At 44.1% G+C, this 12582-nt stretch overlaps 1 protein-coding gene across 1 annotated transcript in view; it reads right to left on the bottom strand.

Moving 5' to 3' along the window:
• Positions 1 to 1833: 1833 nt before the first annotated feature.
• The window catches only part of LOC147439220 (copper-transporting ATPase RAN1-like), a 135965-nt gene continuing 125216 nt past the window's right edge, over positions 1834 to 12582 (bottom strand). The window contains exon 9 of the mRNA XM_086485087.1: positions 1834 to 2120. Within this exon, the coding sequence (XP_086341213.1) occupies positions 2106 to 2120 (15 nt within the window). The 3' untranslated portion in view covers positions 1834 to 2105. The remainder of the gene's footprint in view (positions 2121 to 12582) is intronic.

Genomic DNA, 12582 nt, shown 5'->3' with positions numbered 1-12582 from the left:
GCCAGCAAAATACTGAATAGTCCCAAATGTTTTGACTGCCTAAACAAGCTGTTTCTTAGGTAACGGTAGATTGCTAGGGGCAAATCCCATATGGAGGGAAAGCCTTATTGAACGAGTTTAGCTAGGTGCCAAAACAAGGAAGGTTAAAACTAGAGAAATGTCACTTTTAGCCTTTAATAAATAAATTTGCAAGGCTAGTCTCCAAATATCACATTTGTCATTCCTATTCATGACAATGTGGACTTTCTTAGATAGTGCACGGTACATATGTGCACTTCTACTAGTCATGTAGTGATCATATTAATGCCTACTCTTTCATTGATTGCTATGTTTGTACATGCATTAACCTAGTGATTTTGTGTGCATTTCGTAGAAGTCACCTTTATTAGCTAAACAAAAATCTTCCCTACACAAAAAGCAAAGCAGAGTGGATTGAGGATAATGGAATCTTCACTTTAGTGTAGTGGCTCTCTAGACTTATCATCACTTCAAATTTTAAAAAACGTTGACCCAGTTATGATAGAGTTAGGATGTCACTATTCTTTCAAAAGACGGGCACCTGTAAGTAGTATCCTTCTTTATGAAAGGGCATATTTTGTAACTTAGCGACATGTTTGGTGAGAAATATGAAAAGGCGTATTTCGTAACTTGGTGACATGTTTGGTGAGAAATATGAAAAGGCATTGTGTATAGTGAGCTACATATGATTTAAAATTTATTCACAACCCTTAGTGAAGTTCAAACATTCTCCATGAGCACATCGACACTAAGAGAATCTAATTTTCATATGTTAGCCGGTTTCCAATGTTTTAGCATGTTCGTATCTTTCAATTTAGATGGGCATCTTAATGTACTCCGGCATCTTAATGTACTCCCCTTTCATTGACAGGTTTTTTCTATTTCCCCCCCCTCCCAATAGACGGGAAATTTCTTGACAAGCCCTTCATTGATAAATTTACGAAAATCTTGAGATAGACGTCAAATCCTATCGTAGGTTACGAGTGGGATAGAAAGTTGGCAAGTACAAATATCAGCCCTCATAAATATACACAATAACTCTCTAAAATATACAAGGGAATTGCAAGACAAGATTGTGGGATGTGTTTGCAAGCCAACATTTGATCCGAGTCATAAGAAGCTAGAAAAGTGCTTACGTTGCACGTTGAGGGCCTTCTGACAAAAGGCCCTCATCGATATTGGAGCTAGGAAGCCTAAGGTGGGGACACATCTCATTACAAGGAAGCATCATATGGCAAATGCTTACATAAGTAATTGATAATGATGCCATAAGTGGTATTGAATAAAGTACTCATGTAAGTCATGATGCCATCAACGATAATAGATTCAATTTTTTGAAAGCTTCTCAAATCTACCAAGAAACTTTTAGGTTTCTTGGAGGCCTTTCTTGCGATAACAAGACGAGCTATGCATTAGACATGTGCTCTTTGTTCACCGACAATGAATCAAAAAATAAGTCTTCACAAGGAGTGCAATCAAGTTTGTTTTGAGGCAAATGAGTTTCAGTGAAACAAAGGTGATTAAGCCAAAGGCCACTACTTTGTATGCATTTGTAGATTGCCTACAAGGATATTTTATGTTAACAAAGATGGTTAAACTACCCAATGAGAAGGAATTTTGAGCATTCTCAAGTACCTATCCATTATAGACACATGTACAGCTTTAGCTTATTCTCGGGGCGCGGGAAAATGATTTTATGGTGTTGGCTTTTGATCCATTTAGCCCTTTCTACAAAGGTGAGCCATTTTTGAAGGAGGAAAATCCTTGGAACATCATGTTGTGAATACATGAATTCAATTCTAGTTCTAAAATGTGAGGCTTGCAGTAATTGTTTGTAATTACTTCTAAACTTAAATGCATCAAAACAATAGAGATTTAATCAAACAATGTATCAAGCAGTGTGTGTTGCCAATTTTGCATACAAAATGAAATGCATGGTGGATATTTGCACACTTGTCCATGTTACATGGGTGTGCCTTCATAGGTCCATAGCTATGGGGATTTTTTGTGATCACAAGTTTACCTTTGTTTTTTGTACGCATGTCAAGTGCCGATCTTTCTAAACCATGCATTCATATTGCTTTTCATCATGTGGACCCAACCTGCATAGTTGAGCAACTTTCCATGAGCGATGGTACGCCATCTCTCTCTCTCTCTCTCTCTCTCTCTCTCTCTCTAGATTCCTACGACATTAAAATTCTCTTCTTCTTCTTCTCTTTGCATGTACACAAAGCCAGCCACCGATCCACACTCACATACACACACACAAAGCTTACCTTATGCTTTGGACATACAAACTCTTTACTTTGCTTACATACATGCTTATTGATATATAAGAAGTTTTTTTTCTAATCAAGGATTATTAATTGCCCCCTATGTGTTAGAGTTTGTCACCTCTTTGACTAGTCTTGGTGGAGCTACTAGCGCCCTAGTTTCTCCTAGGGGCTTATCATAGGGAATGAGGTTTGTTTTCTAGTTGTGCTTGACCCATTTGAGGTAGTTTGCTCATTATTGGCCTATTCTTTTGCCCACTATGTAATCTCGTCAATTGTCCTCTAATGTGCCTCTTGGTTTCTCCACACTTAGGGTACTTTTTCCCTGATACCTGGCACCACTGACTTAGGGTACCTTCCCTTGATACTTGGGTACCTCTGGATTCCACCTACAGGCTGTTTTTTGGCTTTTTCCTTGTTTTCCCTATTTTAGAGGTGTGGGGTTATTTATTTGTTGCCATGAGAGAAGAACAAAATATGACCCCACCCCTTCTACTTCATCCACATTGTATCTACCCTTATCATGAGTGGTGCTAGTATTTTGGGTCTCTCTCTTTTCCTCGAGAGTTTTCTCTTACTTTTGTTTTACAACCTCTCTCTAGGGTAAAGGGGCCAATAAAAAACCGGGTCCCTGTGAAGGGACCCTTGCCCCCCCTACTTTATGTCTTTTAAGACCCAGAAGTAGGACACAAGTTCCCCCATGGTGGGTTGGTTAGTTGAGCATGAAATGAAATCATAGCCGTTGGATATGGGTTCAAGTTTTGATGGCTGCTTTGTCTCATATTGTACCCCTGGTGTGGCTTCCCATTCACACCCAATTTTGATACACACAAAAAATTTTCCGTTGTCGTGCGTTGCCCTCGGAGCTCCAATCATGGCACAATTTTTACAACAGGCAGGCGTTGCTTCGCTTTTCCGATCGCGCCCATTCAGCCTGCAAACAAAGCATTTAGCCGCTGGCAATTTCCTTTGCGGCTTAGGTGGCCCTAAGTTGGCCCCTTTACCCTATCGTTTTTGCCAAATTCCCATCCCTCTCCTCTCTACCTTTGCAATTTTTGCCGGTTGCTCTCTTTCTGTATAATCTCTTGCCCTAGGTGACTCTCCCTTTGTGTGTAAATTGCAGATCTAGGAGATCACCACGATGGGATTTGGTTGCTGTCCGCCATCAAATCTAGAGGAATGTGAACCTATTGCTGCTGTTTTCAATCATATCTGTTTGTCTTTTGTTGCCACATTTTTGTTTGGGATCATGTTCTTTTCTCCCCCCCCTAACCCAACACTTTTTTTTTTGTAAATCTGCTTTGATTAATTACAAGTGGGAAACCTCAAAGCGAGGAAAACCCACAAAAAGAAAGGGATACAAGAAGCGGAGAACTATGAGGCTCCGAAGGCTAAAAACAGTCAAAGTAAATCCTATAGGCATCAAGAGTGATGTCTCCAACGTCATAGGCAAAATGCAACGCTTGACCAAGAGATAATTTGAAATAGGGAAAGGGATCAATAGAAGTGCCTTGGAACATTAAGGAGTTCCTATGGTGTCAAATGGCCCACATAGTCCAAAATCTGACCCAACTAAAGAACACTGCAAACTGAGATTGCGGTGATTGGAGCACTCCAAAAATCCAAAAGCGTCTGTGAAAAGAGACAGAAGGAAAACGAAGTTGAAGAGAAATCGACACTTGGCGAATGAAGGTTCTGGAGTGACGACAACGCCACAGTAAGTGTGGCACGATGGAGAGGGGAAAAGGGGAACACACCTAGCACACTACACAATGCCTCACTATAGCCCAGGGTATACACAACGCCCCAATCCGCTAGAGTTCACCTTCAAAACTCGACTCTATCCGCAACCAAACCACCGCCTGCACACGACCGTATGCACACATGCTGTGCAATGCACCAAATAGATCCAATCATTCCGCTCTGCTCAAATCATAGCTTTCCACATGCACACAGCCTCTCTCTATCTCTCTTTGCACAACAAACCTTGGGGGGGCACACGCTGACACTCCCAGAAACACACGCACACAAGCAGAGAAGAGAAGGAGGAATGACACCAAGAGACAACAATGAATAGCCTTCTTGCATATACAACACCATGTACGACCAATTCCTTGCCGGCACAACCCTCGGCAAAAACTTCAACAGGTAGAAAGCCCCAATGGCTCCCCAAAAAAACGTAATGAAAAAAGCCTACATTGGCCAAAAGCTCAAATAGCCAAAAGCCCTTCAAAATTCACGTTTACATCCTTTTATAGAGGGAGCTAAATCCAAGAAAAGAAAAAAAGTGAGCTCTCTAGTTCGTGCACTTCAACTTGAGATCTTTTTAGAAATTTCCTTGCATTGCTAGCATTTGTTCACTTCATTTTTGGCAACTATTGCATGGGGGGCACATCTCTTTGTCCACCTGGCTTGCTCTTTGAATTTGCCCTTTGGCATACCTTTGAACTCTCTCTCTCTCTCTTTCATTGCCTCGACCTTGGAACCTGCCCCTTCGATGGGCTTTCACCCACTTACTCTCTCTCTCTCTCTCTCTCTCTCTCTCTCTCTCTCTCTGTGCTGACTGCCGCGGGACCCTCCCCTATGCAATAGCGATATCACTAGTGGGGGGTACCCCTTCCCCTCAAAAAAAGTTTTGCCTCTCAGCAGGCGTGTGAATTGGTCCAACTAGACCCAGCTACGTCATCACCTTGACCATTGACTTCCCACACGCAGTGGCGCGCGTCCCTCGCCACCAAAAACGCCTGGGATAGTGCCCAGCGCCACCGCATAGAATCGTAGGTGCTGCCACGGCCATCCTCCATAGCCACACGCCAAGGGGAGCTCCCCTCACCTCATCTACCCCAACTAATGCTCGTGGCCTGCCTCAAATAGCCCGGTTTCCTGCTATATGAAATCCCATGTGGGATTTTAGCGACCGCCACGTGGCGCCCTCCTGGGTGGCCACCCCTCAAACCTTCTTAAAAAACTTCATTAATGAGGAAAAACCCCCTTGGGTGCCCTTCAATTTCAAAGCTTTGCCATTTGTGGCTCCGAAATCCGGCTCTCGACCCGCAAAGCCCGACCGCAAACTCACTATGTCTACTTGAAACCCCCCGGCTCTTGTTGCACTCCAAGATTCTTCGAGACCCCGAATCGAGGCCGCAAAAATGCTAGATTTCATCTGCAATCAATCACGAACAAATGCACCTCGACTTCCAACTGCACTACATAGCACCTTCTCGAACTTCGTCGAGGCCCAAAAAATGCCAAATGGCATGACTTCCCATGCGGTCAGGTGGGCACCAACCTAGCCCCCGCAACTGGCCATATCCTACAATCCGTAGCTCTGATCTGTGATCTGAAAAGACGGGAATGCTCCATAAATCGAACACTACACGTCTATACCCTGACATCCACTTGGGCCTTCTGTCCCCAACTTCCCTGCCCGACAAGAATCTGCAACGCACTGCACCTTTAAACTCCAATATCTTGGGCTCCGTAGCTCTATTTGATGAGCCGTCTGGACTTGCTCCTTTAGCACCTCAAGCTCTACACTTCTAGGCCCAAAGAATGCACCTTGAACATCCTTCATCTGCTACCAAATTAGCCCCTCTTGGAGTCTTTCTTACTGCATCAGCCATACATATCCGTTGCCACCTGTCTGCCCATGATCTTCATAGCTGCTCTAGCCCTTTGCCATGCTTTTTCTAGCTTGTACATACCTGCCCATGCCATCTTCCATGGTCGACCAACTTTGGCTGCACCAACGGTCTCCTCAGCTTCAAAGCATCTGGGACAGCGGGAAGACGCAATATGCCGAGCATGTAACACACTGCCAATAGGTAGAGCTCCCACCAAGCAGCGCCACAAGAAAACACGTTCCTTCAAAGGCAGATGACTCTACCAAATGCGAGACAATGTGTGTAGCCACCACAAGGATGACTCGGAAAGCGACCACCACAGCTGATTACACTGATGCACAATCCATTGCCTATTTTCAAAGGCTAAGAGGAGTAGCATTATCAATGATTTTGCACATGAAGGTGCCAATAATGATGCCCCCATGTTTGTTAAGTTTAACAATGGCACTGCTAGCTCAGATGCAAGTAGTAGCCAAATTTCAGTCAAAGAAGCGAGAGTCCACATCCAAAGGAGGAATGGGCGAATGAGCAGCAAGCATCCTTTGAATCTCCCTCCAGAGAGGAGAATCGTGAAGACTCAACCGAAAGCGGGACACTGCATCAACGAACAAAAGAACATAACCCGAGTCATCAACCACCTGATGCACTCGACAGATTCCTTTTTGGGAACGAAATACGCTTGGCAAGGAGATTGTTGAACCAAAGTCGAAGCAAAAGCTCTACTCCAATGCAGACTCTCTAAGCGAAGAGAGTTAACCATAGAGGATTGTCATCCATTCCAAGCCAAATGCGAAGTGACAACCTTCCAATCAACAATTAGAGAAGAAGTAAAGGGACATCCAAGAATGTGTCCTTTAAGCTTCCCTAAAACCACGTCCCAATAACTCGGTTCCCAATGACCAAAAGATGGGGTGACAATGTGCGTACACAAATGTGTAACCATGAGAGCCTAGGGTTGATCTGCCGCTCTACCAAAACTGGCAACAACATTGCTTTTCGATCTAGAAGATGACATCGCAAGTCCAAAATATTTAACCCTCCAATCTGCTTGGGAGAACACATCTTGTCCATAGATAGAAGCCGAAGACCCTTCTTGCTAGAGGAGGTCCGCCAAAAATGCTCTAAAATATTGGACATGAGAGACTGCAAATGCAACCGAGGCCAAGATAACAAAGGCAAGTAAAACTGCACATAAGCCACAAGGATGCATTGGACAATTTGGAGACGCACATGAAGTGGCCACGTGGACAATTTCCAGTAATTCAACTTGAAATGTAGACGTTGGAGCACCCAATCTAGTTTTTGCATAGCCGATACATTCCAACCCAGCGGATAACCCAAATGGCGAACCAGAACATGTGAAGGAACAATCCCCCCAGGCCACAATATCTTATGCGAGTCACATTCTTTCAGAGGCAGTAGCTTGGATTTGCAAAAGTTAACTTTGAGACCTGCTACCAATCCAAACAAGTGAAGAGTATTCATAATCTGTTGTACATCATCATAGTTATTGTGAGGCATGAACAAAGAGTCATCCGCATAAGCCTGACCAGCAAACTATCGTCCAGAAGGTAAAGTCAAGCCATGTAGTCTACCAATGGAAGTCAAGGAATCCAAATACATAAACAAGGGATGAGTAGCAATCGCATAAAGCAAAGCACTTAGAGGGAAGCCCTGGCTTACCGACTGTCCCAAAGGCCAAGATTCTGTGAGAGATCCATCCAGCAAGTCTGCAGAAGTGCTGTGTGCATACAAGAAAAGCACGACCCGGATTGCTGTGTGCATACAAGAAAAGAACGACACGGGATAGCCTATGCCCAAAGCCCAAGTGTTACATGGTATCCACAATATAATCCCAAAGAACAATGTCAAATGCCTTTTCAGTGCTGACCTGCATGACCGAGACATCTTGTCGCGTATATTTTGCATATTCCATTCCAATAATGACATTCGAGAGGTTATCAGTAATTTGACATCGTGGAATGAAGCCATATTGAGATTGATGCAAGCCTTCATGCAAAAAGCACTTGAGTCGGTTAGCAAGCATTTTTGCCATTAATTTATATACCACATGCATGAGTGTAATAGGGCGCCAATGAGAGAATTCTTCACACAATGCATGCTTAGGTATCAGCTTGAGCAACCCTTCTTTCCAAGAGGAAGACAATTCCTACTGTTCCCAAGCTGTATTCATCATGAACAACAGAGGTAGCTTCAAATAATCCCAGAAAGACAAGAAAAATTCCATAGAGAGACCATCCCAACCAGGAGCTCTCCATCGACCCAAATCAAGCAAGCCAGCATATAATTCCAACTCAGTGAAAACAACTTCCAAGTATTGAGCCTGTCGCATTGAAAGAATGGGAGCAATATGCGATAGAAACATGTGACGCGCTTGGCGAGCTTCACTCGTGGGAGAAGAAGGGGCCTCAAAAATCTTGCCATAATGATAGTGTAGGGCTAGTGCTAGCTCTCGAAAAGTGGAGGTCCACTCCCCTGACGGTAATTTAACTCTCCATATAGCTTTAGACTGCCTGGAGTGATGCAAATGCTGGAAGAATTGTTTAAAAGCACATCCTTTATCTGCAAAAGCCTGTTGACGAGCTCGAGTCTGCCATTTGGCCAATTTCCTCTCATGATTGTGCCGTAGCATAACGTGAGCAGAAAGAAACTCAGTCATTTGAGTGGTAGTAAGAGAAGAAAGTGTATTAATCTGCTACAAGCATCCTTTGCCTGATTAACTTGTTCCCTTAATCGTGACAAATAATCCCTATCATAATCCTGGATAACACATTGAACATGCATAACAAAGCGGAACCAGGCTATGTCCATATCAACATACATCTGGGAGATCAAAGGCGGAATGACATCCACAATCGTAGTGCAAAAAGGTTCATGCTTGAGGTAAGCATTATGGATATGCAAAAGTCTCTTCTTGGGTAAGCGGTCATTGCCATCAAAAAAGTCAAAACTAAGTTTCAAGCCTACGGGAAAATGATTTGAGAGACACATAGCATCAATCCTCATCTCGCATACAAAGTCATCGTATCGTTGCATGTGAAAAAGATACCAGCGATCCAGCCGAGCGAGATACATAGATTGAGCATTATGCTGAAAAGTGAATCCTGGATCAGTCGCATGCAAAAAGGACCACAAATCAAGCCCATTACATGTCGACATAAATTGGTCCCATGATTTCCGTTCTATATGAAGCATGTGAGAATGTATTGTAGTATTATCTGCAAGGTTTGGAGCATTATTAAAATCCCCGCAGAGAAAGGCATTGGAACGCCAACAATAAGAGGAGATAGTACTCCACAACCGTACCCTTTCTGCAAAAGTTGTGTATGCATATAATCCTCCAAATTCGAAAACTTCCCCATTAACAATACATTGGATGACCATCCATCTCCCAGCCGGATCGTGGAAAACCAAGGTCGGGAAGAGTTCATGTCGAACAAGTATAAGCACTCCAGAATAGCCAGCTGATCCTGCATAAGCTATCCAGTAGCCCGCAAAGTAAGAAGTCTATCCTGCAAATTGATGCTGGTTATGCTCTTGAAGAACCACAATGTCCGCTTTACATATATGTACATAGTGCCAGGTAAGCCGCCACTTGTCGTGATTGCATAACCCATACACATTATAGGAGATGCAATTCAAAAAAACAATGCATTCTATATGGTATATATAGTGGGCGAGGAAACAGGAAAAAGGGGAGAAAACTCAAGTAACAGTGCCTATCAACACATCCTCTCCAGCTGTAGGTACCTTAGGAGGTGGGTCAAGACCTAGATCCAGATGATTAAAAATAAAGGCACCTTGCAATGAAGAGGTTTCTCCCACACACTCTCACACTCACACACTTGTAGACAACTGAGGGGGTGAAAACAGGAAAACCCAACCTAAGAGGCAAACACTAAGAAGTCTGTATACATAGAGGGAAACACGGACGTTGACACACCTAAATCACACACACACGCCAAATCAGAGCGCAACCCTAACAGGGTTCTGCTGGTCGACTGTGCAAAGGCAGCCTGCTAGGCTGGGAGCTCACTGTAGCAAAACGAATGCGTAGGGCCCATAGAGCAGGCAGCTGACCGGTCGCGTAGTGATGAGGGCACACAGAGACAGAGGACGCGCAGCGGGAGAAGGCTCATAGAGCGCGCACACACTTTACCTCTCTCTCTCTCTCTCTCTCACACACACACACACACACACACACACACACACACACACACACCAAACCCTACCCCAACACACTTTTTTGTAAATCGATTTGTTTAATTTACTAGTGGGAAACCTCAAGGCGAGGAAAACCCACTGAAAGGGTCATATACAAGAGAACAAAACTACTCCGCTGTAGAGAGTAGCTAAAAGCATTCATATGAAAGCTGATGCATCTCTAAAGTAATATCACCAACTTCCAAAGCAAACCGTAATAACGATTGCCTAAGAGAAAGCTTGAAGAGTGGGAATGGGTTTGCATGAGTACGATGGAACATGTAAGCATTGCGCTCACTCCACAAGGTCCAATAAGCCCAGTATCTGACCCACATAAAGAAGACAGCAAAACACTACAGTATTGGTGAGAAAATGCCAAATGCCCAGAACCTTTTGTGAAAGACAACCCTAGGAAAACGGAATCGCATACAAGCCGATACACGGCGAAGGAAGTCTCTAGTAACACAGCAATCCCACAACAAGTGACAAATATCCTCTTCTGCAGACAAGCAACGAATGCAAGAAGGACGAATATGACGCGCCTGAAGAAAAGTGGCGATGGGAAGCACTCCAAGCAAACAACACCAAAGAAACATGCGCTTTTTCAAAGGCAAATGACTTTTCCACAAGGCAGAGAGGAGCCTCCTCCACTAGAGGTCAGATTTGTGCATGCGCCAAAGGGCATTACAATGACCATCAAGCCATGGTTGAGGTAGAAGAAGAGCATAAATTCAACCTGCATAAATATCTTGAAAAGGCGTTTCCCGAAGGGCCCAATCAAACATGCGATCACCATAAGGCAAAGGTGAAACATGCAAAAAGTCGAGCAACATGCTTTGAAGCTCTCTCCAAAACTGACGGTAATGCATGCCCAATCCAAAACGGCGGGTAGCTCAAAAGTATATCCGGCCTCATCGACCACATCCTCAACCACACGAATGCCACGCCCAGAGAGAAAGTAAGCCTGACGAGGGGAGCGGTTGACCAAAGTAAGAGAGAATGCCCGGTTCCAATGGAGACTTTCCAAACAAATCGAATCACCTTCTACCCAAACACACACACACACACACACACACACACACACACACACACACTTACTTTTTTTTTTGTGTAAATCGATTTGATTAATTTACTAGTGGGAAACCTCAAAGCGAGGAAAACCAACTGAAAGGGTCATATACAAGGGGAAGAGCACAAAACTACTCAAACTGTAGAGAGTAGCTAAAAACATTTATATGAAAACTGATGCATCTCTGAGGTGATATCACCAACTTCCAAAGCAAACCATAACGATTTCCTAAGAGAAAGCTTGAAGAGAGGGAATGGGTCTACATGAGTACGATGGAACATGTAAGCATTACACTGACTCCACAAGGTCCAATAAGCCCAGTATCTGACCCACATAAAGAAGACCGCAAAACACTGCAGTGTCGGTGAGAAAATGCCAAATGCCCAGAACCTTTTGTGAAAGACAACCCCAAGAAAATGGAGCCGCATACAGGCCGATACATGGTGAAAGAAGTCTCTAGTAACGCAGCAATCCCACAGCAAGTGACAAATGTCCTCTTCTGCAGTCGAGCAACGAACACAAGAAGAAGGATGAATATGACGCGCCCGAAGAAAAGTGCCGACGGGAAGCACTCCAAGCAAACAACGCCAAAGAAACAGGCGTCTTTCAAAGGCAAATGGCTTTTCCACAAGGTAGAGAGGAGCCTCCTCCAGCAGAGGTCAGATTTGTGCATGCGCCAAAGGGCATTACAATGACCATCACGCCATGGTCGTGGTAGAAGAAGAGCGTAAATTCGACCTGCAGAAATATCTCGAAAAGGCGTTTCCCGAAGGGCCCAATCAAACATGCGGTCACCATCAGGCAAAGTGAAACAGGCAAAAAGTCAAGCAGCATGCTTTGAAGCTCTCTCCAAAACTGACGGTAATGCATGCCCAATCCAAAACGGCGAGCAACAAAGGGAAACTCAAAAGTATATCCGGCCTCATCGACCACATCCTCAACCACACGAATGCCACATCCAAAGAGAAAGTAAGCCTGACAAGGGGAGCGGTCGACCAAAGTAAGAGAGAATGCCCGACTCCAGTGGAGACTTTCCAAACGAATCGAATCACCTTCCTGCCGAGGATTCCACGATAAATGCATCGTAACCTCTTTCCAGGTAGATACTAAAGTGGAAGCAAGAGGACATCCATGAATGTGCCCTTCCATCTTGCCAAAAACCACCTCCCAGATAGAGGGTTGCCAATGGCCAAAAGCAGAAGTAACAACATGCTGACTGAGGAATGCAAACATCAGAGTCCAAGGTTGAATTTGTTGCATAAGAGTAGGCAACAACATAGCTCTCCTCGCAAGAACATGCCTGCTCAAATCCAAGATATTAAGTCCACCAAGACGTTTAGGAGTGCAAAGCTTCTCCATCGACATCAAGCGTAAG

Source organism: Adiantum capillus-veneris, chromosome 16 (assembly GCF_014529385.1).
Source record: "Adiantum capillus-veneris isolate H3 chromosome 16, ASM1452938v2, whole genome shotgun sequence".
Taxonomy (NCBI): Eukaryota; Viridiplantae; Streptophyta; class Polypodiopsida; order Polypodiales; family Pteridaceae; genus Adiantum; species Adiantum capillus-veneris.
This window is presented reverse-complemented; position numbering and strand designations above follow the sequence as displayed.